The sequence below is a fragment of the Stegostoma tigrinum genome, chromosome 39 (genome assembly GCF_030684315.1).
Source record: "Stegostoma tigrinum isolate sSteTig4 chromosome 39, sSteTig4.hap1, whole genome shotgun sequence".
NCBI classification, from domain to species: domain Eukaryota; kingdom Metazoa; phylum Chordata; class Chondrichthyes; order Orectolobiformes; family Stegostomatidae; genus Stegostoma; species Stegostoma tigrinum.
Window position 1 is genome coordinate 14,152,543 of NC_081392.1, and position 26,255 is coordinate 14,178,797.

The following is a 26,255-nucleotide window of genomic DNA, read 5'->3' on the forward strand; positions in this document are numbered from 1 at the left end:
ACTATATCCTCTCCCAACTCTCACACCTAGTTTGGAACTACATTGCAGTGTTCCTTCGCTATCGTTGGGTCAAAATCCTGTAACTTCTGTCATAATAGCACTGTGGGTATACCTGCATGACAAGACTGCAGTAGCTCACCCTACCTTAAAAACAGTTACTTTAATATTCTCTCATGGGATGGAGGCATTGTTGGCCAGGTCAGCATTAATTGCTCATCCCGAGCTGGATGGATAACAAATGCTGCCCTTTCCAGCAATGCCCAAGGGGAAGAATAAAGAAGGGAAAATATAACCCATATTTTGATGCTGCATATGTCACCATCTCTCAGTCTCCTGTCTTTCATTTTGTATTTAGCAATCGAAGATGATTATACTGGTCCGAAACTGGAAGATGGGAAAGTCACTTTAAAGTTCATGAAAGACCTAATGCAGTGGTTTAAAGATCAGAAGAAATTGCACAGGAAATGTGCTTATCAGGTAAGGAACTGTTGTTTTCTCATAACACGGCAGGTAGCAGCGGACCCTGGGAACTTCATGGAAGACCAATGTGTTTAGTCAACAGAGCAGCCTGCTCGTCCAAGGGGATGGTACTCCTACTAATTGATTCTGGTCTCTTCTGCTTCCATATCTCATCCTTATCGCTTTGCTGTTTGTGACTACTGTTGATATTGCATTTTGTACTCTCTGATTCTTGTTGTTAAACCATCTTGCAGTCTTTTTTGACTTTCCCCAGAGACTTGCCCATGCTGTTTGGGAAACATTTTAGTATTGTGGCCAAATGCTCACACTTCCTGGTTGGTGAGCATCCTTTAGCTTTGAATTGCAAGAATGTTGTCATCCTTTGCTGGCTTTCCACATGAGGAAAGGTGATCTCACTTCCTTTAACAAAGATGGTAGTAGAACTGAGAACGTCTAACTATCTGAGAAGATTGAACAGCTTGGGGAAAGTGCTTAGAAAATTGAAGGCCGAGGAGCATCCTGGAAGGAAGTTTTAAAATTATTGTTCAAAATGATAGTTATGGGTAGGACCAAAGCCATAAATATAAGGATGTCACTGATAAGTTCAATAAGGTGTAAGGAGACGTTTCTTTATTTTGAAAGTGGTGCAAATGTGGAACTTGCTACCTCAAAGAAAAAGACAAAATTGAGTCATGCTTACATGTGACTCCAGCCCCACAGCAGTGTGGTGGATTCTTAATTGCTGTCTGGGCAATTAGGAATACACAATAAATGTTGCACTCACCAGTAATGCCCACATCCTGTGAATGGATCGTTTGAAAAATAGAATGGACACGCTCAAGGGGATTCTGTATAAATGCATGCGGGAGAAAGGATGAGATGGATAGAGATTGAGTTGGAAGAAGAGGGCTGGGAGATGGTTCGTGAGGTGCATTAACACCTGTGTTGACTTGTGGGCCGAAACCACTGATTTCTTTATTCTATCGCGGGCATTGCTGGCCAGGCCACTATTTGTTGTCCATCCCTAAATACCCTTGAACTGAATGAAGTGCTAGGCCATCTCAGAGGACAGTTAAGTGTCAAGCACAGTGCAGTGGGTCTGAAGCTGTAGTCCGGACCAGGTAAGCAGAGATTTCCTTCTCCAAAGGATTTTTTAAAATGCACAAGCAGTGAAGTTTTATCATCACTATTACTGGCACTAGTTTTCAGTTCCAGCTGTTCTTTTATGCGCTGCATCGTGTACTCCACGTAAAACTAAAATTACAACCTGTACCCACTGGAAACATCCGACAACATGGATGTTTTCAGAGCTCGGCTGGAGATGATTCTGCTGTTGGGTCTTTTTCAAGGCTTGCTATAGCACATTTTAACCAGGAGATGTCAGGATTGCAACAGCGCAAGGTTGAAAATCGTCATTAGCGTGGCTTGCCAGAGCAGATCCACAGAATCAACCAGTGCACTCGTTTTTTCCTTATTTTTATAATGCATCAAATAAAATTACTAAATTGAAGGCACTGTGTGAAATACAAGATGTCGTAGTCCTGCCTGTTTGATTTGTAGCTCTCATTTTGTGACCTTGAAACATTAGTTATCATTTATGGCAATGAAACTTTTGTAAATGTGCTTGTTAATATTGTATCTCAGTTCTTACTTTTCTCTCCCTTATGCATTTTATTTACCTTCCTTTTCCTTCTCACCTCCAAAATTAAAAAGTTCAACATATTGAACCATAATACCTGCTCCTTACCTGCCTTTCAGTGGTGAAAACTTTATTTTTCATGAGAGGCTTTTGCTGTCTTCAAATCCTCGATGTTTCCTTTTTGGAACAACAATATTTAGAAGGTAAACACCGTTTGGCCATGTTGCTGGGAAGGTTGCAGTTAGACACCTGGTAAAACTTGCCAACTACGTTGGCAGCCTAACAAGTTAAACTGGCCTACAAGAGAAGCTGTGGCTTGTGAGCAGAGGAACAAGCATGTCCTTGTGTTCTGAAGTCAGTATGACAATATACATCGATCCTAAATCACTCACTCTTTATCCCACTCTCTCTTCTCTCCCTGCTTCTCCATCTTTCCCTCTTCCCCCCCCTGCACCCCCACTCCCCCCCTCACACATCCCTCCCTCTCTCTCTCTCTCTCTCTCTCCCACACACAACCCCTCTCCTTTTCTGTCTCCTCCTCTTTTCTCCCCCCGCGCCCCTCTCTTTCCTCTCTATACTGAGCCAAAGTGAAATTAAAACCAATTAATTGCTGAAGAAATTCAACAGACCCAGCAGCATTTGTGGAGATAGGAACTGAGTTAACATTTCAGAATCCATCTTTTATATCCTTTTTAAATTCTTGAAGAGATTCTGAGAGACAGGGTTTACATGCAGTTATGTACTGATTAGGGATAGTCAATGTGGCTTTGTACATGGGAAATTGGATCTCACGAACTTGACTGAGTTTTTTTTTGAAGAGGTGACCAAGAAGATAGATGACGGTTGAACGGTAGACATTGTCTATATGGATTTTAGCAAGACTAGATTCAATATGGTAGACTTGTTAGGTCAAATAGGATCCAGGGGAGCCAGACAATTCAGTACAAAATTGGTTTGAATGTAGGAGACAGAGTGGTGGGAGAGGGTTGTTGGTCGGACTGAAGGTCTGTAACCAGTAGAGTGCCGCAAGGTCCACTGTTGTTTGTTATTTTATATAAACAATTTGGATGAGAATATAGGATTATAAGTTTAAGTTAATAAGTTTGCGGATGACACCAAAATTGGGTATTGTGGTAAGTGAAGAAGGTTATCTTAACAATACAGCGAGATCTTGATCAGTTGGACCAATGGTCTAAGGACTGTCAGATGGAGTTTAATTTAGATGAATGTGAGGTGTTGCATTTTGGTAACACAAACCAGGGCAGGACCTACACAGTTAATGGTAGGGTGCTGGGGAGTGTTGTCAAACTGAGAGACCTAAGGATACAGGTTGATAGCTCCTTGAAAGTGGGGTTTTTACAGGGTGGTGAAGAAGGCGTTTGGCACCGAAAGGACTTAGAAGGATATTGCCGAGACTGAAGGTTTTGAGTTATGAGGAGAGACTGGATAGACTAGGACTTTTCTTTTATTCCCCTGGAGCATAGGAGGCTTTATAAAATCAAGAGAAACATAGATAAGGTGAATAACCAAGGTCTAATCCTCATGGAGGGGAGTCCAAAACTAGAGGGCATAGGTTTAAGGTGAGAGAGGAAAGATTTAAAAAGGCCCCAGGGACAACATTTTCAGAGAGGGTGGTATGTGTGTGGAATGAGCTGCCAGAGAAAATGGTAGAGGTGAATATTACTACAACATTTAAAAGACATTTGGGCAGGTACTTGAATAGAAAAGGATTAGAGGAATATTGGCCAAACACAGGCAAATAGGACTAGTTCAGTTAAGGAAACCTGGTTGGTTTGGATGAGTTGAACCAAAGGGTCTGTTTCCATACAATATGACTCAGTGACTCTCTCTCTCCTGTATGTGGTACATTCTGATGTCATCTTTTGAATTTAGTTGCTCTGCTTCTTGAAAAAGAATTTTATGACATTCTGCATGTGTGTTATTTATCACAGAACAAGCCATACGCAGTACATTTCAGATGGGCTGTCTCCCTCATCATGTCGCCTTCTCTTACAGATTCTGGTCCAGGTGAAAGAAGTGTTATCAAAACTCCCAAGTTTAGTTGAAATCACATTGAGTGAGGTAAGGACTTTGATGGACTTGTAGTCCTTCCTTGGAAACAAATGGGATTGAACTGGTGATGGTTTTATGTCACTGTAATTTCAAGTAATTCAGAAGGTGACCGGTCTGTTACCCTTTATCATCAAAGGATTTGAATATAGGAACAACTCAAGCCTTGGTTCAATTGTATAGAACACTGGTGGACGGCACGGTGGCTCAGTGGTTAGCGTTGCAGCCTCACAGCGCTAGGGACCGGGTTCGATTCCAGCCTCGGGTAACTGTCTGTGTGGAGTTTGCACATTCTCCCCATGTCTGCGTGCGTTTCCTCTGGGTGCTCCGGTTTCCTCCCACAGTCCAAAGATGTGCAGGCTACGTGGATCGGCCGTGCTAAATTGCCCATAGTGTTCAGGGGTGTGTGGCTTATAGGGGGATAGGTCTGGGTGGGATGCTGCAAGGGGCAGTGTGGGCTTGTTGGGCTGAAGGGCCTGTTACCACACTGTAGGGAATCTAATCTAATCTAATCAAAATAAAACTGCTTCTGAAGTTTTGTGTACACCTTGGTCCTTTTGTCATAGGTAGGGATAAAGTGCTGTAGAGGTCCACCAGATTGGTACCTGGGATGGTGCATACTATCCTGTGAGGAGAGATTGAGCTGACTGGGTCTGTATTCTCTGGAGTTTAGAAAAATGAGAAACTGAAACTTAAACAAACTTAAAACATTTTGGAAGAGATGAAAAGAGTGAATGAAGAAATGATGTCTTCCTGATTGTGGGGTTTAGAACCAGGCGCACAGTTGGAGATTAGAGGTAAACCGGGGTGGTCTGGGCAGGATGAATTCTTTACCACAGAAGCCTGAGAATCAAAGTAGGGATTGTTGGGTTTCTAGTTCCTAATGACGCTGGGAGATATGGGAATAGCACAAGAACATAGTGATGCAGCAGATGATCAGCAACCATCTAGAATGCCAGAGCAGGCTAGAGAGGCTGAATGGCCTACTCCTGCCCCTGTATGGGAACAAAAAGGGATGAACTGGATGACTCTGCCAAAGGACCGACCCAGTGGGCTGAATGTCCCCTTCTATGCTATTGAATTCTACAAGTATAGTACCCACGCAAAGGTGCACAAGCTCAAAATACTCATGTGCCTCGGTGTTAGAGCAACATGGATGTTAACATCAGCTGTTGTGCAGTGCTGTGTGAAGATATTGACTTCAGTATCCTAATTTTCCAGTGCAAGTGTTTTGCCTCCTTATCACCAAGGCTGATCTGATGATCCAAAAGCTGCTCTGTTTTAGTCGAAGGATATGCTGATGTGAACAAATGATGTAGGGCAGAAGGTGGAAGAACTTTCTGTTAGGACCAGCGGTGTCTAACTGCTCATTTTCCTGCTATATTTTTATGTGTGTTTTTTATTTTAAACCTCATGGATGTTTTTTCTTCCTGAAAGCAGCTGCCACACCAGCTTCCTGTGTCTTGTCCACATTTCTGTATGTCTGAGTGTCTCAGGACATCAATGAAGTAATCCAAGTCATAGGCATCCAGGATTGTGCTTTGTTAACACACACTTTACAGTTAGGGTCACTGACTGATTTAGTCCAGCCAGCGCATGCTGAGGGCAGGTAAGGTTGCCCCTATTACTGCAACCCTTCAAAACACAGAAGAGAAACTGATGCCTAGAAGCATCCTGTTCAAAAAGGAATAAATAATGGAGATACTCAGTGGGACCGTTAGCATCTGTGGGGAGCGAAACAGAGCCATGTTTCTGGCCAATGATTCTTTTCACCAGCTGTCACTTGAATGGAATCCTTACTGTATAAACTGCCCAAATTGTTTTCTTTCAGCAGAGGATTTGATCATTTTTCTATTCTGTCTGTGCCTCTGTCATGTGTTTATACTAAGCCGACTGTTTCTCTTTCAGAAGGAGTCCATTACCATTTGCGGAGACATTCATGGACAGTACTATGACCTGTTGAATATATTTGAACTCAATGGATTACCTTCTGAGTCTAATCCTTATGTATCCTTTTCACAGTAGGGGAGTTCTGAGAAAGTGAGTGAGGTACAAGTGCAATTTTGGGAGGGATAGAAAACAAACCAGCTGTATATACAATATAATGTTCAAAGTCCTGAAGCACTTTGCAGCCTTTGGGCTATTCTTGAAGTGCTGTAACCTGTGTTGTGTAGGATACGTGGCAGCCAATATGCAAAGTTCCACCAATAGCTACAGGAGAATTAAACAATTAATCCGTGGTGGTGTTGAGCTGTAAATGTTGTCCAAGGCATCAGGACCATCCCTATCCTCTTTGACAAAAATTCACAGTACAGGCTGATATGATGGAAATTTGCAGCACGTAAGGAGGCCATTCAACCTGCTGCGTTCATGCTGGCCAACAAGGAACTACCAAGGCCAATCCCATGTTGTGACTCTTGGTCCATTCTAACCTGGTAGGTCATGGTGCTTCGAGTGCAAATTCAAGTGCTTTGAAAATGTATGGGTTTTACTGCCTGCACCACCCAGGCAGATTGAGGTCTGATCTCGTGTCCTGATAGTGCAATGCATCTATATCCACCTGAAGGTGCACTTGGAAGTTCCAGCTACTAGACAGCACCTCCAACAATCCAGCTGCACTGCAAGGAGATCTCTGTATAAGATTTGTATCTGAGTCTGAAATGGGGCTTGAAGTTAATATGCACTGCCAGAGAAACGAGTGCTAGCAACCATTGAGTAGATGAATAGAAGCACTGCACAGTGTGTTGTGTCTTTGAGTTTGACTGCCACATTGCTGACCAGAAACTCGTGTCCAAGCCAGTGTTTGTTTCTCCTGGCTAGCTTTCTCCACGGGTTTTGACCCTTTGCTATCATCCTAATCCGCAAGTGTCACCATTCTGGCACTTTGCCCCAACTGAGCATCAGCACACTGTTTGGCTGTAAGTGTTTCATAGAACCCCTACCCCTAACGTGGAGGCAGGTCGTTTGGCCCATCAGGTCCACGCCAGGCCTCTGAAGAGCATCCCATCCACACCCACTTCCTAACCTATCCCTGCAATCCACCTAACCTGCATGTCTTTGGACTTGCGGGAGGAAACTGGAGCACCCGGAGAAAATCCACGCAGACACGGGGAGAATGTGCAAACTCCACACAGAAAATTGCCCGAGGGTGGGATCAAACCCGGGTCCCTGGCGCTGCGAGGCAGCAGTGCTACCCACAGAGCCAGCATGCCAAGCCGTTCCTTTATCACACCCATCACCTAAGACAATATCTGAGAATGTGAGTGAGGTACAAGTGCAATTTCAGGAGGGATAGAAAACGGGATGAGGGTCTCACTGGCTAGGCAGCATTTATTGCCAACCCCTAACCTCCGAGAGGGCAGTTTTAAGAGTCAGCCACATTGCTGTGTTTGTTTCACTTCTCTCTTTTTCCTTCCTCCTCTAACCACCTCCCCCACTCCCAAACACATTCTCTCCCTCCCCCCCCCCCCCCCGCTCTCTCTCACATCAGGGTTTGAGAGACCAGAACAGCTTGACTAAGATTTCTTTGAATTTAATCTTTCATGTAATATGGGCATCTCTGGCAAGGCCAACAGTTGTTTCCCCTACCTAACTTTCACTTGAAGGTGAGCTATCTTCCTGAACCTCAGTAACCCTGGGGTGTAGAGGCACCCACAGTGCTGTTCTGGAGGAGATTTTATGACTTTGACCCAAAGGGAGTGATATTGTTCCAAGTCAGGGTGTTGTCTAGTTCAGAGGAGTACTTGCAGGTGGTAATGCTGTTCCTTTGCATCTGGTACCTGTGGTGTGTTGGGTTCTGTCAAAGATGCCTCGGTGAGTCACTATGGTGCATCTTGTAAATGGTACACATTACTGTCACTGGTGGAAGGTCTGAACGTTTAAAGTGTTAGAAGGGATACCACCCGAGCAGGCTCCTGGTTGGTGTTGCGCTACTTGGGTGTTGTCGAACTTGTACTCTTGTAGGGAAGGTGCAAGTTTTCGATCGTACTCTTAAATGAGATTGGGAGATGAGAGACAGGCTTTTGCATTTCAGAGTCTGAGTTACTTAGGTGCAGAATTCCCAGCCTCTGACTTGCTGCTGCAGACCAGTATTTATCTGGTTGGCCCAATTCAGGTTTTTAGCAAGCGATATCCACATGTTGAATTAGGCACCAAAGACTTTGAGATTTACTAGAATTTTATTGTAATTCTACAGTTTAGCACAAACACCAATTTCCATCTGTTCTTTCTGCACTGTTTCCCTGGCCAACACCGCACTGGGGCAGAACCGTTTTACCATCCATGAGCAATTTATTACATCACCCAGTTAATAGTTATTGAAAACTCCTCTCTTTTTGTTTGTGGTTCACTTCTGCGTGTTTTATACATCCTGCTCAGACATGTTAGACTTGAACCCAGGTCTCCTGTGTCAGAGGTAGGGACACTGCCCTGTGGGAAATCTGACATTATCACCTGTGCTTATATAGCTCTGGATCTGTATTTTTTTTATCCTTATGACCCGTTTGTGGCACAGTGCTAGTGTCCCTACCCCTGGACTGAGACACCCAGGTTCAAGTCCGATCTGCTCCTGACATGTGTAATGACATCTCTGAACAAGTTGAAGAGAAAATAGGTCTTTTGTTGGCTCTTATGGAATAGTAGTAACGTGCCTACTTCTGATCCAGGAGGTCTGACTTCAAGTCCATCCCTGCTCCAGAGGTGTATAATAACTTGTCTGAGCAAGTTAATTAAAAATATTCTTTTGGCTCTTCCCTTGAAGAGGCCTGCATATCTAACAGTAGATTCAGTTTGACTTTTGCAGGGTTATTGTGCAATTACTCTCTGTTAGCCTTGTAGAACCATGTTTCCTCAGAGTGGATTTCAGTGGCACTGATTCCGCAATGTATTGTTTGTCCAAAATTCCAAATCTTCCCACAAGCAGAAGAGGACAAGAGAGTGACAGCTCTGTTCGGACCTTGAGCAAAATCTGCCCGGCCAGTACCCAGAAATTACTGTAATGGGATGCCAAGTGGTCTTTGCCTTGGGTAGCATGTATTACAGGATTGCTATTAGAAGTAGTGCTGGAAAATAAATTAGCTTGGGGACCAAGGGCACTAGTGTGCATTCCTAGCACCTCACAAGATTTTTGTTGCCTCTGCCTGCCTTTGTGTTGTTTGATGTCTCATTCTCCGCTGCTAATTCAGTTCTACCTCCTTAATCTGCATGTTGTTCAGTTATTTAATGGAGATTTTGTAGACCGAGGGTCATTTTCCGTGGAGGTTATATTAGTCCTATTTGGGTTCAAGCTGCTTTTGCCAAATCACTTCCATGTTCTCCGAGGTAAGATTTATATTTCCTGTGATCCTGTTCTATGAACTGTTTGCCCTGTTCTTTCATGGGATGTACTTTTGTCACACATCCCTAACTGTCCTTGAACTGAGTGGCTTCCAAGACCATGGCAGAGGGTACTTGAGAGTCATCCACATTGCTGTGGGTCTGGAGTCACATTTTTGCCGGCCCAGGACAGGATGATAGATTTCCTTTCCCAAAGGGCATTAATGAACCAGGTAGGTTTTTACTGCAACCACTGTTGATATCATGGTCACCATGACGTTTGTATTCCAGATTTTAGTCTTAGTTTTACTAGCTGACACGGTGGGATTTGATCCATGTCCCTAGAGGAATATCCTGGGTCTCTGGGTTCTTAGTTTAGTGACGTTGCGACTACATAATTTGCCTCCCCTAAACTTGCATTCTTTTGGAGCCTTTTCTGACTTCAGGATATCCCAAAGCCCGTTCCAGCTGATGAATGATTTCTGAGGTGTAGTCGTGTCATGCTGTAGAAAACAACCAATTTGTGCATGGTCACTTCCCACACTCTAAGCCATTAAGTGAGCCATCAAGTTCATCTGTTTGTCTTTAAAGGTGTATCCTGACCCTTTGACCTCAAATGGGTATTTTGTTTTCTTGTTCTGGGACAGTGTCCCAACGTGCCAGTTTCCCTTCAACTCCAGCTCCCTGACCCACCAAACCTTCCTTTAAAAAGATGCCCCATATAACCAGCAATCTGCTTTACATGAGGTATGCCATGCACCAAGGCCCCATTGTGCCAAAAAAAAGTCATGTAAAGAAAAATGGATGATTATCTGAAAGAAGAAATTTGCGTTTTGGTGAGATTGGCTTGCCTACTTGTAGAGGGCCAGCATAGACAATGGACCAAAAGGCTGCCTCCTGACTGCTACTTGATTCTATAAGCGAATAAATGGTCTGATAAATAGTTGTGACAGGGTAGCAGCTCTGGTCCATAAGTAAAAAAAATCACTTCCTACTTCAAAAACGGAAGAGAGCAGCCAGAAAATCGGCAAGTGCGGGTGTTAACTGAAGGTGGGGGAAAATAGGATAAGTTAAATGAAGCAAAGCTAAATTGAAGTCCCCAAGCAAGGGCAGTCGCTAGAAATAAGAGGGGACATGGAGGATAAGGTTGTTGAGGGAGCAGAGTGTAAATGCTAGTATTTCATACCTGTTTACATTTCAAAGTATTTACCACTCCAGGCAGTGAGCATTTGATTCGAAGCTAAACACTGAACAGGAGTATTTCAGGTTAGGGCATAGACAAGAGATGAGAGTAGACAACATATTATGTGGTTATGAAATTACACATGGTGAGAAGTATCGATTAAACACTGGCAGACAGGAGACTGGAAGCGTAACCAATCCATTGCATCTTGCCATATAGCCTGGAGAGTGACTATCAGTGCCAAGTGAAACAATTTTGATCGTGCCTTGGTTTGTCCTTGCTGTTGGAATCTGATGGGTAGGTACAGGAACAAACATTTGTATTTCTGGATAGTCTTTCATAGACTTAGATCACCCAAAAGGACTTTACAGCTCATGTTTTAGATGTGTAGCAGCTGTTGTAATGTAAAGAAAGTGTCCCACAGGCGACAGTGATGCATGGTAAACATTGATCCGAGACAAGGAGGAGAAGCCACGAGCGCTCTCAAGTGGGTGCCGTGGCAGCTTTCGTGTTCACTTAAGAGGACAAGTTGCTTCGGTTTGTCTGCTTGTAATGAAAGGTAGCAACTGTGCTGTATTTCTTCAGTACTGAATGGGCAGGTCAGCCTTTATGATGTGCTCAAGTCTCTGAAAGTTGGGAGGTTGTGGGGGTTGCGCTGGAATCATATCCTGCTAAACCTATGTACAAGTGCTACCACGCTGAACTAATTCACATTCGGCTGAAGTTAGAGGTGTGTTTTGTCAATAAATTCTGCAGAGGATTGTGACTCCTGAGCCACGGTTAGCGCCAAGACTAACACAATGAAATCTAACCCCAATAGATGAACTCCTGACACGCAGAAAAGTGAGCAAAAATGGGATGGGCAGCAGAAGGAGGAGTAGACACACAAAATAGTTTAGAATGAATTAGGAAATATAAGCTTTTGAAAATAAGAAAAGAGCACCTACTCGACAGAGATAGTAGGAATTGCCGATGCTGGAGAATCTGAAATAACAAGGTTATGAAGAAGGGTCCCGACCTGAAACGCCAGCTTTCCTGCTCCTCTGCTGTGGCCCGCTGTGTTCATCCAACTCTACACCTTGTTATCTACAGTACAGAGGTTGTTAGATCTGTTCCAATTTTTGCAATCTTTTCTTTACCTGTACCACCGCTACCCTAACTTTATCCATCCATTCTCCCACCACCAGAATGTTTTGCCACAAGGATTGCACTGCTGTCCAACTGGTATCTTGCCCATGCAGCCACATAATGCCTTTTAGCATCAGCTTTGACTGAGTGGTGGTACTTTCATCTCTGAGCCACAAGGTTGTGGGATCAAATCCCCATTTGGAGACTCGAGCACTAAAAGTCCAGTTTGATGCTCTATTGCAGTGCTGAGGGAGTACTGAACTGTCAGTGGGGTCCCCTTTTGGATGAGACATTAGTCCATCTGCTGTCTCAGGTGAACCCAAGAGATCCTATTGCTAGTATTTTGCAGGAGCACAGGGGAGTTCTCCCTGACTTCTTGTTCAAATGTAACTTGTTTTGTGATGTTGATTTTGTGATTAGATAATGAAAATAAAGTACTGCAGATGCAGGAAGTCTGAAACAAAACAGTGCAGAAGAAACGCTGCACGTCTGGCAGCACCTGTGGACAGAGAAGCAGAGTTAAAGTTTAGAATCTAGTTTGACTCTTCTTCAGAGCGTTCTCTACAGATGCTGACAGATCTCGGCAGCTCCAGCACTTCCTGTTTTTATTTCAAGTTATCTTGGCATGTTTGTAGGAGCTTGCCGTGCGCACGCATTGGTTTCCTGAGCAACACTGACTGCAGTGCACTGGCTGTACAGCTGTTTGCAGCATCTACTGGTTGTGAATGCAGCTACAGAGAAGTCTTTGCAACTGTAGAGTTTCTGCAGGTTGGCCTTGAGATAGCTTGGCAGCTGAGCCCAACTCTGACTCCCTAACAGGTCAGGAAAAGATTTGGGAGCCTGCAGTGGTGACTGAGGTAAGATTGTGAGGCTGAGCAAAGGCTGTCTTTCACCATCCCTTGACCCTGCATGCCCTGGACATACCAGCTTCAATTGGATGGCTGTTGTCCTTGGCTGTACCCCAGCAGAGTCTGCACTGAGTGGTCAGTGGCATGGAGAGAAATGGCAGCAGGTAAATTCTGAAGGTTGGCCAAGAGGCTTTTGTAACATAAGTTGATGACAAGAACAGTGACCTCTGCAGTTCACCGGGTAGAGTTTGTTCTCTCTGCACTCTTGCAGGTAACCACGAAACGGACAACATGAACCAAATGTACGGCTTTGAGGGTGAGGTGAAAGCCAAATACACATCACAGATGTTTGAGCTGTTCAGTGAGGTCTTCCAGTGGCTGCCTCTAGCTCAGTGCATTAACAGTAAAGTATTGGTGAGTGAACGCCATTCTGTTCCATTGTGTGCTGATAACTTGCTTTGATATTATGGCTCCCTTGCCAGGATATTCGAAGGTTGGAATGGCGTGACGGGTTGTGAGAAATAAAGTTGAAAGCGGCAAATACACTGCCTCCCAGCCACACTGAACCTGTTACTCCATATAATTAAGTGGAGTTGTATGTAAAACAATGGACAGCCTACCTGCCCTTAGACAAATTGAAAACTTTAAATGGACAGTTAGCAGCCATTAAGGGCCTATTCCACCTCTGCTACAATTTCTGAGTCTGTAGGACGAGGCAGAAGAAAAATGAAGGGGCAACTGAGCAGCTTGGATAGAGCAGGCTGTTATTGGTCGGATAGATAGGGTAAATCAGAGGGTGCTGTCCAGCATCCATCATCTCCCCCTCATTCCCCTCTGCTGCCCAGCCTGGCCTGTCTAACATGACTGCTCCACATCTTTTGCTGGAATCACCCATCTGCACCTTCCCCAAATCCCTCCACTTTACCTAAAGTCCAGGAGTCATCTTGTCTTCATGGAGAATTTGCTATAATTCTAGAGTGCTCACCACTGTGCCCTGGTGCTGAGTAGTTGTCTAAGGCTGGAGCTGCTGTCTCTGAGGGGCAGAAGTACCACTTGGCTGGGCTAATGTATTATCACTTTAGGCCTGACAGATTTCATATCAATGGAACGCTGACTGATATCATCCACGACCCCCAACTTCATTTCTTCACTTTCTTTTCCAAAGAAAACTATAATCAGCTAAGGTAGAGATAGTAGGAACTGCCAGTGAGGAGAATCTGAGATAACAAGGTGTAGAGGTGGATGAACACAGCAGGCCAGGCAGCATCAGAGCAGCAGGGAAGCTGACGTTTCAGGCCTGGACCCTTCTTCAGAAAGAAGGGTGCAGACCCGAAACGTCAGCTTTCCCGCTCCTCTGATGCTGCTTGGCCTGCTGTGTTCATCCACCTCTACACCTTGTTATATCAGCTAAGATAGCCCTTGGTTACACATCTATCCTATTCCGACCTTTCCTCCTAAGAGTCCCACCTATTCCAGGTATTAGTCCAGTAAGTCTGATCTAAATTGCCTCCATCACATCTTTTTCCTCAAGTACAGTGATTGATATTGTATGTAGTATTCCACATGAGATCTTCTCAGTGCTCTGTATAGCACAAGCACAAGCTCCTACTTTTGCATTCAATTGGAATCATAGAGTCATACAGCACAGAAACAGGCCCTTCAGTCCAATTCATCCACGCCAACCAGACATGCCAACCTCACCTAGTCCCATTTTCCAGCATTTGGGCCATACCCCTCAAACCTTTCATATTCACATACCCGTCCAGATGCCTTGTAAATGATGTAATTGTACCCATCACTTGCTCCAGCAGCTTGTTAGCTTTCCTAATTACTTGCCTGCACCTGCCCACTTACCTTTTATGATTCATGCACAAGGACAACCAGACAGCATGCCTTCTACATGTTCCTGTCGGTGTGCTGATCTCAGAGATCCATATAGAGGCAGAAGCTGTGTTTTGGCACACTGATCTGCATGAGTGAATGTCACAATGGCCACGCAGCTCAGAGGGGACGTTGTACCCAGATCCCAGAAAAGCTCCCGATCCCAGTCTTAAACAATTACACAAGTACAACTTCCTGGAGTACATATTTCGCAGTGCTTCATTTGAAATGGTTTCTCCCCTTTTCACTCTGAAATCATTGGCCCCTTATCCTTATCCTGGGTTTCTGATTCTGGCACCAGTGGGACCAAGCTCTCAGCTTCTACCCTCTCAGACTGTATCAAATTCCTGTCTGTCCCAATGAGCCTGCCTGTCATTTAAAATTATTTCATTCACTGTGTAATAGATAATGCATGGAGGACTCTTCAGTGAAGATGGTATAACCCTGGAAGACATCAAGAAGATTGATCGCAACCGACAGCCACCAGATTCAGGTATGGAATTGTAACATGCCCTTCTCTGATGTGACACTTGATCAGTGTTGATAACGGTGTATGTTTGTGACCAGGCATCGATAGGTCTACCTGGATCAGAATCCAGCAGGAGCCCCTGAGGACTCATTAATTTGGTTAGATGTGCAGCAGAACAAAAGTAATTTCAATGATGTTTGTGGAGCCAAATAGTTTATAATAACTGTGTTTATGTTTTGCTTTACAAGAAGGATTAAACACCTAAAACATTCTTGTTACCATTTTGAGGTAAATTTAAGTCCTTGAACATTGTGCACTGAGTAATCATGTGATCATGTCAGACGCAGTTCACTTGCTCAGCTATACTTTAGCAGTCTCACAGAATTATCTCAGTTGCAAAATAGGCTTTTATGCCCTATAAAACTGAACAACGTTTTTTAGACATGAAAAGCAGTAACAAGCTGAAATTTTTTATTCCCCCTTTCCCTTCTATTTAACTTCATCCACCCTGCTCTCCTCTCTCGCCAAAGTGTTTCACTGTTTCTGTTATCTGGCTTATTTCTGATGCTCTGCGTTTCTGAACAATTGTCTTCATTTACTGTGTTTTGCAACAGGTCCAATGTGTGATTTACTCTGGTCAGATCCACAGCCTCAGGTAAGAGTCTGGAGTCGGGCTTGCTGCATTCAAATCTCAGTGGTGTCCTATAAAAACCTAGACCGGATTTTGCTGAACATGTGGGGTTAGGGATCCAAGTGCCCTGGATCAAAAGTTTTGGTCATCAAAGCCCATCTGTCTTCATGATTTATCTTAGCAAGTGGCCTGCTGTCTTTGAGTTTTGTGGGCCGAGACATTTGGAAAGGACAGTTAGCACTGTTGCCTCATTTAGTGGACAAAACATAAAGTGAAACACCAAGTTTTGTTAATTATTGCCAGACACCGATAACTGTGAAGTTAATCGCAATTTCAAAATTGTGCTAAGTCATTGAAGATATTCAATAATGTGATTTTTATTTTGAACACCAAAGGTGTTTGGGAACAGTGCAAAGAGCTAGAACTGAGACAATAATCAGGTCAACCATGATCATGTTGAATGGCAGAGCATGTTTGAGGGGTTGAACAGCTATTCCTACTCCAATTCCTTATGTTCTAACGTATTGAAGCACCCCAAACATCCACCCAGTTTGACCTTGTCAAATGAGAAGGATCAGTTAGTGGAAGCTAGGTAAATTTGGTCTGTATTCTCAGGAGCTCAGATGGTGAAGAGGCAATCGCAGTGTGACATCCAAGATTCTGTAAGGGTTTAATAGGGTAGACAGTGACTTTTTCCACTGTTAGGGGGTCCAAAACAGTCTCGAGATAAGAGGCTGGGAGAATTAGTTCAAACAGGTGGTGGTGAATCTTGAAATTCTCCACCAAGATGTTGTGGTTGCTGTGTTGCCGAAAATTTATCAGGCTGGGATAGACAGATATTTGGTCTTGTGGAATTGAGGGGAATTGGGAGTTGATGTCCTCAAGATCAGCCATGATTGTATTATGTGGAGCTTACGCGAGGGGCTGAATGGTCTACTCCCGATTCTATGCCATGCTCTTGAGGAGTTAACAGAAGGTGGTTCACACCTGAGCCTCCCGTGAGCCACACCTGTCACCATTTTGTCAATTTCCTCCACCAACAAAACCTGAGCACCAAGCTGGTGTTAGAGATAATGGGAACTGCAGATGCTGGAGAATTCCAAGATAAAATGTGAGGCTGGATGAACACAGCAGGCCAAGCAGCATCTCAGGAGCACAAAAGCTTTTGTGCTTCTGAGATGCTGCTTGGCCTGCTGTGTTCATCCAGCCTCACATTTTACCAAGCTGGTGTTCACTGCTCTGTCATTCATGGCTCTTGTTTTTACAGTGAGTCTTGTCCAGAGTGTAAGTGCCCATTTCTGTTGCCTTTTCTAGAACGGGAGGTCGATCAGCAAGCGTGGTGTCAGCTGCCAGTTTGGTCCAGACGTCACCAGCCGATTCCTGGAAGAGAATAAACTGGATTATATCATCAGGAGCCATGAGGTGAAGCCAGAGGGCTATGAGGTTACACATAATGGCAAATGTATCACTGTGTTCTCAGCGCCAAATTATTGGTAAGCATTCAATGGAAACATAATTTCTTGTAGTTATGATCTCAGCTGATGGTAGTACTGGAAGAGCCAATTTCTAGAGTGCATCCTGACTCACTCGAGTGTAAGCAATTTTTTAAAATTAATTTTGCAATTTGGTCAGTGTTGTCACTCGCTGATAATATTCACAAGACTGTTAACGTACTTTCTCAAAAGAATGTAAGTGGGAGAAAAAAGTGCTAGAACAAATTTGGACAGTCTTCTCGGAAACACAAAAAGAAAAATTCAGTCCTTTTACTCTTATCCTTTATGGAGATTCAATCCAATCACTTCCATCTTCACTTACTCAACTGATGAAGTCACAAGCATTTCCTTTAAACAGTTTTCTGCATTTTCACTCGATATATCCCTCTGACAGACACGACACGGGACTAACTCGCTGATCTTTCTCACCGAATTCTAATGACAGTTTAAAATTTCTTTTTAAATTCTAATGGCTTGAAGTTTCCACAAACTTGTAAACTGACTTTCTGCAAGAATGGATCTTTTCTTCTGACCTTAAACTGCTTATGATCCCTGGCCACCCACCTCTGTATTTTGTGAACATTATCTCCCAAGCTAGTTCGCCAGTCATTTAGTTTAATTCAGATGTTTGCTTGGAAATGGCATTTTGAGCTCAATGATTATCTGATTTTTCTTTAAGAAAGACTTTCACCGAACTTAAATCATTACTCTATTTTAATTCTGCTTCGGAATCTAAGTTCCCAACCAACAATAATATGTTATAAAATAAGGGGAAGGAAATGACCTAGTGGTGTCAACACTGGACTATTAATCCAGATACTTGTAATACCCTGGGGATCTGGGTTCGAATCCCACCACAGCAGAATGTGGAATTTGAATTCAGTTTTAAAAAATCTGGAATTGAGAGTGTGACGTTAAGTGTAATGATCTGTTTACATTTGTTGAAAAAATCCATTTGCTTCACTAATGCCCCTTAAGGGAAGGAAACTGCCACCCTTACCTAGTCTGGCTGACATGACTCCAAAATGTTTTTGGTGCTTTTTAAAAAAAAACAACTGTTCTCTGAGTGTTGGAGAAGAGCAATAAATGCTGGCCAAGCCAATGACCCACTCATCATGTTAATGGATAAAAACAGAATGGTAATTCTGGAAGATGACAAAGTGTGGAGCTGGATGAACACAGCAGGCCAAGCAGCATCTCGGGAGCACAAAAGCTGACGTTTCACGCATAGACCCTTCTAGGCCCGAAACGTCAGCTTTTGTGCTCCTGAGATGCTGCTTGGCCTGCTGTGTTCATCCAGCTCCACACTTTGTTATCTGGGTAATTCTGGAAGAGTCAGTTTCTTGAGTGAAACCTGGCTCAGATAGAATGTAGGCTTTTTTAAAATTAACTATTAATTTATCACAATACTGTGCATAGGAGAAGGGTATTTGACCTGTCATGTCTCCCCCAGCTCTGTGCAGGGAACAGTTGAAAACTAATCCAAAGATGTGCAGGTTAGGGTGGATTGGCCAGGCTAAATTTCCCGCAATGTGTAGGCTAGGTGGGTTAGCCATGGAGAAATGCAGGGTTACTGTGATAGTGTAAGGGATTGGGATGCACTTTGGAGGGTTGATGTGGACTTGATAGGCCAAATGGCCTGCTCCTACACTTTAGGGATTATATGCTGATGGTTAGTTCCACTACCTGGCTTTCTGCCCATTGCATTGCATTCTCTGTGATGAAAGAATAGGTGGGATGAAACATTTGCATTAGCAGGAGGATCAGTAACCAGAGAACACAGATTTAGGATCATTGACAAAAGGACCAGAGAAGAGAGCTGGGATTTATTTTATGTAAAATCTATGTTGTGATCTGGAATGTGCCTCCTAAGATGACAGTGAAAGCGGAATCAAGAGCAGCTAATGAACAGGAATTGGATAGGTTACTTGAAGGGGAGATGATGATAGAATAATGAGGAAAGAACAAGGAGGACTGGCTCAATTTTAAGTGACTTCAAAGAACAGGCACAAGCTCAGTGGGCCACATGGGAAAGAAAAGATCAGCTTTCTTTCTAAATTTATTCATGAAATGTTGGCATCATCGGCAAGGTCAGCATTTGTTGTACGTGCCCTAATTACCCTTGAACTGAGGCCAGAGTTGACCACATTGAGTTGATGTGAATGGTTGGATGGGAAACCAAGGTGTGTATAATTCATCTCAGGGCCTCCGATCTAAAGCCCATCTTCCAAAACTGGTAAATTCAGAGTGGATACTTCATATTAACATGAATAATGGAGTTTTGGTGAGTGGGTGTTGGGCTTGTAATGAATCAAACATATTGTGGTCTGGAGTCACATGTAGGCCAGGCTAGACAACAGGAGGACAATAGATTTCCTTCCCTAGAGGCCATTGGTGAGCCAGATGGGTGTGTTTTTTTTAAAAACGACAATCGAAGGCAGTTTCACTGTCACTATTACAGGTATTTCTGCTATAACACATTTCATTAACGCATATTGGCTGTAAAGCATTTGATGAATAGTGGAGTGATAATGGGAACTGCAGGTGCTGGAGAATCCAAGATAACAAAGTGTGGAGCTGGATGAACACAGCAGGCCAAGCAGCATCTCAGGAGCACAAAAGCTGACGTTTCGGGCCTAGACCCTTCATCAGAAAAGGGGGAAGGGGAGAGGGAACTGGAATAAATAGGGAGAGAGGGGGAGGCGGACCGAAGATGGAGAGAAAAGAAGATAGGTAGAGCGGAGAGTATAGGTGGGGAGGTAGGGAGGGTATAGGTCAGTCCAGGGAAGACGGACAGGTCAAGGAGGTGGGATGAGGTGGCAGGTAGGAGATGGAGGTGCGGCTTGAGGTGGGAGGAAAGGATGTGTGAGAGGAAGAACAGGTTAGGGAAGCGGAGACAGGCTGGCCTGGTTTTGGGATGCAGTGGGTGGAGGGGAAGAGCTGGGCTGGTTTTCCCTCACCCCATCCCCCTTTTCTGGTGAAGGGTCTAGGTCCGAAACATCAGCTTTTGTGCTCCTGATATGCTGCTGGCCTGCTGTGTTCATCCAGCTTCACACTTTGTTATGATGAATAGTGGACCCTGTTTGCATAATGTGAACTTCCTGTTGTACAGGTGTAGCGATTTTCTACACAGTTTTCCCTAGAATGCAATTTCCAAAAGCATGATTTTCTGTAGCGCGAGGTCACACAGGAACATGACTATTGCAGCAGAGGAAAAATACCTGTACTATTTTGTTTAATTCCTTAATTTTAAATTCTACTACCACCCACGTGCCCAGAGCATTGGCCTGAGCCTTTGGCTTAGTAGCTCACTGGCACTAACATGATGCCATCTTCTCACCCTAAACCCAGTTCATCAAACCTGATCTACATGTACCAGAGCCATGATTAAACATAATCAATTCCTTCCCTTCCACAACCTTGTTACCTCCTGAAAGAGACAATGAAGAACCCTCCTGTGATTTAACATTGCATCAAGTTATCAGTAAGTACTGTCCACACCAAATGCATGTTTGCTGCCTCTTGTGTATTATAATTGCCTGTCTCTGAATTCAATTCTTAATGATTGCTCCTTCTCTCTCAGTGATCAGATGGGAAACCAAGGAGCGTACATTCACCTCACAGGCTCTGATCTAAAGCCCATCTTCCATCAATTTAAAACTGTGGTAAGTTCAGAGTGGAAATGCTACCTTGGTGTGAGTTGTGGAGTATTGGAGGTGGTGGGTGGGTGTTGGGCTTAAGGCTGGGAAAAGGAGGCCTGTTCAGTAGTGGGTATGGAAGGACAGTCGGGTGGTAAGGAGGGTAAGGCAGCAAATGGGTTTCAGGGAGCTGGCAGAATGTTTGCAGGGGAGAACCCAGATGGAGGACCAAGTTCGTGGCACCGAGAGGCAGAAGATGTGGCTGATTTAAGAAGCACCATCAAACTTGGTTTGAACAGCTTAATCATGTGCACAAACACTAAAGGGGGTGCAAGGTTGCACCATTTTAATTTAATGGAAACAAATTGAGTAAAAGAAACTGCAGTGGAGTGATTTCAATGGGAACGAGTGAGCTCCAGGAGATACTGTGCATGTGGGGGCTGACACATTGGGAACTGTGTTTTACCCAAGTAATGGCCTGTTTCTCTCTCTTCCAGCCTCACCCGAATGTTAAGCCAATGGCGTACGCGAACTCACTACTGCAAATGGGGATGATGTAGCATCCGTGCATCTGGTGTGGACAGTATCCCCTCCCATGGTGGGTGGGGCATCAGGGTTTAATTTAATCTTCCTCACTAACTCTACCGTCTCCGAACCAAGTCTCCCACCTTCCCTGGGCCTTCGCTGACTTGGGCTCTCAGCAAGCGCAGGTTCCTCCTGGTGCACAGAGGCAAATGTGTGTGACTCCTGCGCCCTCATGCACACCACAACAACATGTGTGCCCTTACAAGCATGGTCTTAGATCAACTTCTCAATATCTAGATCAGTTAGGCTGTGCAGAATAAATCAATTTTAAGTTCCCTACCTGCTGTAGTTTTTCTTTCAATTTCCACAGGTAAACAGTTCCATGACTGTTTTCACCCACTTCTCAATGATGTGGACTCTGATTGGCTGCTCAGTCCCTCAGATACACCTTTGCCCCACCCTAGAAGCTGCTCCGCAGTGCCCCAAAACTAAAATTGCAAAATCCAAAAATGTAAACACAGAGTTAATTGCGATTGACCATGGCTTCACACAGGGGAAGTAGCTCATTGGCAAAATACAGTAACTCCTGTGTGTGTGCCCCCTATTCATTCCTGGGATATTCAAGCTATGGTGTGTTCTTTCCCTCTCCTATCCCGACAATATGACTCCCCTGCAGGCATCCCTCCCCATCCCCTATTTCCTGATTTCTCACCCGCATCCACCTTACCTTACTGGCTGATTTACATTGTTGGAATTTCGGTGGGGCTATTCTTGGTGGGGCTCATCCCTCAAAAATTCAAAATCTCCTGGGATCAGCAGTTTATCATTGATTACAATTTGGGTGTAGCCTGACATGCTGTGGTTTTTCAGCCCAGAACCACTCCCAGGAATGCCAAAACCATCCTTGGGCCTGTGGGTTTCAGTGTAATTTTACGTGTGCCACTCGGAAGGTGGTATTGGAGAAGTCCAACAGCTCAATTCATGAAAGGGCAGACTCGGGAGAATGTTTGATCCAGTGGAAAACTGCCTTTGCTTTGGGGGGAGGGTGGTTGTAGAAGTTGCAACAATCTGGGAGTGTATGACTCTGTTTACTGCACCCTCGTCAGTGCAGTTGAGCAGCTGTGATCCCTTAAGAAAGATATTACTGTAGCACCTTGAAGTGTGTCCCAAAAGTACTGTACAGCCTATGAAGTAAAATTTGAAATGCAGCCACAGCTGTTGGAAATACAGCAGCCAGTTTACACACAGAGCTTTTGCAAAGAAATAGGAGCAGGAACGGGTATTTGGCCCATCAAGCCTACTCTGCTATTCAGTAAGATGATGGTTCACTGCGCCTCCCCATATCCCTGGATTTACTTTGTATCCAGAAGAATCTATTGATCTCAGTCTTGAGCGTACTCCAGTTTGTACGGAATCCAATAGAGCTCTTTACCCCGTCCCGCTTCATTTAGGTTAAAATCCTGTTAATCAATGATGCACGCAGGACTAGTGTACACTAGCTGCTGCTCCTGCTGGAATCCTGGTTTTCGGGCTGTATAGATTTCTGTTGGTTTGCTGAGCACTCCTATAATTGAAATGTCCCTGACAGTTCCTTGAATCAGGACAATCCATGCCTCATCTTTTAGTCTCAATCTTGCTTCTCTCTCTCTCGCTCTCACTCTTGCCTTCTTCCTGACACACACGTTTCATGTGCATAGATCACACACAAACACACACACACACGATCCACCCTGCCCACACACACACACACACACACACATGATCCACCCTGCCCACACACACACACACGATCCACCCCGCCCACACACACACACACACAATCCACCCCGCGCGCGCACACACACACACGATCCACCCCGCACACACACACACACACACATGATCCACCCCGCCCCCACACACACACACACACACACACACACGATCCACCCCGCACACACACACACACACACACACACGATCCACCCCGCGCACACACACACACACATGATCCACCCCGCCCCCACACACACACACACGCGCGATCCACCCCGCGCACACACACGCACGCACACACACGATCCACCCCGCCCACACACACACACACACACACACGATCCACCCCGCGCACGCACACACACACACACGATCCACCCTGCCCACACACACACACACACACGATCCACCCCGCCCACGCACACACACACACACACACGATCCACCCCGCACACACACACACGATCCACCCCGCACACGCGCACACACACATACGATCCACCCCGCGCACACACACATACGATCCACCCCGCGCACACACACATACGATCCACCCCGCGCACACACACACACGATCCACCCCGCACGCACACACACACGATCCACCCCGCACGCACACACACACGATCCACCCCGCACGCGCACACACACGATCCACCCCGCACGCACACACACACGCACACACACACACACGATCCACCCCGCTCACACACACAGATTCCTTCCCCAACACATACGCACAGACATATTACACCTGACGCATAAGCAGACAGGCCTCTGCACAAGCACACACGGACCCTGCCCACCTATACTTATCACCCTCTGCACTCCCTCCACAGATATGCGCACCCACACAAACGTCCCTTTACACCGACACCCCACACAGGAAACCCCCTAAATTTTTCCCCTCATACAGACACCCAAACATCCCCACCACTCAGATCCACATGCCTTTCCATGGGTGCATGCCCCCAGCATTCCCAAGTCAACAGTTTGCAATTGGTGCTTCTGGCTTCTAATGTATTTGAGTAAGGACTCACCTGTGCACCCTAACCCAAGTACGTTCATTAGAATGTCTTTGGCAATGAAATGGTGTTCACCATGGAAATGGTTAGGTTTGTTCTGGCTTAGCAATTGATTCTTGTCATTTCTGGGTCAGATGTTATGCTAAGGCCTCTGCCTGCCTGATCTAATGATGAGCATGCAACGGCTTGGAGAACTGCCCTAAGAGCTTCGTAGTTCTGCCCTTTCAATATCCACCCCTCAATCAATCCACTCTGAAGGTAAAGCATTTAGCTGCTCGAGTGTTTCGTTGTTATAATTGAGACTTCTGCATAAATCAGCATGTGGCATTTGCCTGCCCGGTTGTCATTGCACTTCGATTAAATTCGTTGTCTGGCAGGCACTTTGGAACATCCCAGGGGCTGTGAAAGGTGCTGCATATATGCAGGTTTTCTTACTATGCCCATTTTGAGATCTGTGCAGTTTTGTTTTCATCGGCGCAGCCACTGCTGATGCAAGGTGTTTAGGAGCCTTTCGCCAACACTATCTGTGTGGTTCACACTTTTTCACTGGTCCCAGTCACCTTGCCTGCAGTTTTGTGTAGCCCTCAGGAAGAGTGAAGTCACTTGGGAAGGACGGAGACACAGGAGTCTTCTATCCATCATGGACCAGACAGTGTTTGGAGTTGGCGCTTTGTTCCTTTGTAGCCAGTTTAGCCCTGCCTCAGTGCCTGGGTGTCCTTTGACCATGCTTTCAGTGTCCTCCAGCACTGAAGGATACATTTGCATCCTTTATTGCTACTCTACCCTCTGAAGCTTTAGCAGAGAAAGCTGCGCTGTAGTTGAAAACTTGCTAAAATGAATAGTGACAGAGGCAGCTGGAGTGGAGGTGGTTTGGAGAATATTACCCAGGTATCTGTTAGGGCAAAGAGAACATTCACTTAATTTGAAATGTCAGGGGGAAGCCCTGATCAGTGACGGAATAGGATGTACACCTGTCTCAGTTGAGACAGGTCTTTCTAATTTAATTTATTCACATGTTGTTGCCAACCTCCTGTTGCGCAGCCCTAATTGCCCTTGAGTTGGTGGTGGGGAGCCACCGACTTGAACCACTGCAGTCCATGTGGTATCATTGCACCCTCAGTGCTCTCAGTTGGAACTTGCCAGGATTTTGACCCTTAAAGAAGCGGCATTGAGAGACCTGTAGATGGTGGTTTTAGCACATGCCTGCTGACCTCTTTAAACTCAGTGGAGGCTGCCAGCTCAGGCGATCGCCTTGGGACGTTTTTTAAAAAAAAAGTGTTCTGGGGATCAGCTGGGCGAAAATCTCTTTGATTGGCACCTGACGTTCTGCAATTTCTTACCCCCTTTTTTTGAATTACTTCAGAGTTCTTTGTCCGCTGTCAGTAATCCTTCTAGATAATAGTTAACATCTGCATTGCAAGGGGAGACCTGCTCCAGTGGGGAATGTGACAATCATTCAGAGCTTCTAAAAAGTTGGACAGAATTTTCCTTACGAGAATGACATGATAACTTCCCCTCCTGAAATTTCCTAGCATGCCAGGGAAGCGCTCTGGTTGTTAACGAATGCACAGTTGTGGTTTCTGCGAACGGTGAGGAAGCAGTGGCTAGTGCAGTGTGCGATGGGTTTCCTGGTTTCCCTGCTAGTCTGAATGGTTTAGCGTTATTGGCACTCCCTTCATTCTAAGGCTAAGTGTGACCTGCAGGCAAAAACTCAACCTGCTGTCAGTTTTGATTTTGGGTTTGGATTTAGGTGGCTGGGGAGAGATGGGAGGAGGAGACTTGACGACCTGGTGCTCAGTTTAGGCACAAAGAGTTTTATAATTGTACGTGTTTGCCATCAGAATGTCACCGTCAAATAAAAATTTATTCAAATGTTCGAATTCTGTATTATATTTAATGACAAATGTGCATTGTGGTGTTTGAAGGCTTGTGACTTCCTGAAGACTGTATTTGCCAGGAGGAAGCAATATGTTGAATAAAATAAAGATTGCAAGGAACTTTGTGTTTGCTGAGTCCTTGGGGAATGCACAGGGTCAGGTGACCACCTCTTCACCTTGTCTGAACCTAGCTCCTCAATGTCTTCCTTACCTCCCGACTTCTCTGTTCCAGCGCACCCCTTGCAGCTCTGTGCATACTACCCCTGCAGACTGAGGGTTACTGAAGCTCTGCTGTGAGCTGTGCTCTGCTTGCTTGTTTGC

At 44.9% G+C, this 26,255-nt stretch overlaps 1 protein-coding gene across 2 annotated transcripts in view; it reads left to right on the forward strand.

Moving 5' to 3' along the window:
- ppp5c (protein phosphatase 5, catalytic subunit) overlaps positions 1–26,054 on the forward strand; it is a 45,686-nt gene extending 19,632 nt beyond the window's left edge. Inside the window, exons 4-13 of one of the 2 annotated variants that reach the window (XM_048522656.2) lie at positions 356–477; positions 4,115–4,180; positions 6,077–6,175; positions 9,382–9,487; positions 12,912–13,054; positions 14,927–15,014; positions 15,605–15,645; positions 16,936–17,114; positions 20,698–20,779; positions 21,250–26,054. In XM_048522656.2, coding sequence (XP_048378613.1) covers positions 356–477; positions 4,115–4,180; positions 6,077–6,175; positions 9,382–9,487; positions 12,912–13,054; positions 14,927–15,014; positions 15,605–15,645; positions 16,936–17,114; positions 20,698–20,779; positions 21,250–21,312 — 989 coding nt within the window. In that variant the 3' untranslated portion in view covers positions 21,313–26,054. The remainder of the gene's footprint in view (positions 1–355; positions 478–4,114; positions 4,181–6,076; positions 6,176–9,381; positions 9,488–12,911; positions 13,055–14,926; positions 15,015–15,604; positions 15,646–16,935; positions 17,115–20,697; positions 20,780–21,249) is intronic. The other variant, XM_048522657.2, reaches the window with a different exon arrangement.
- Positions 26,055–26,255: the final 201 nt, after the last annotated feature.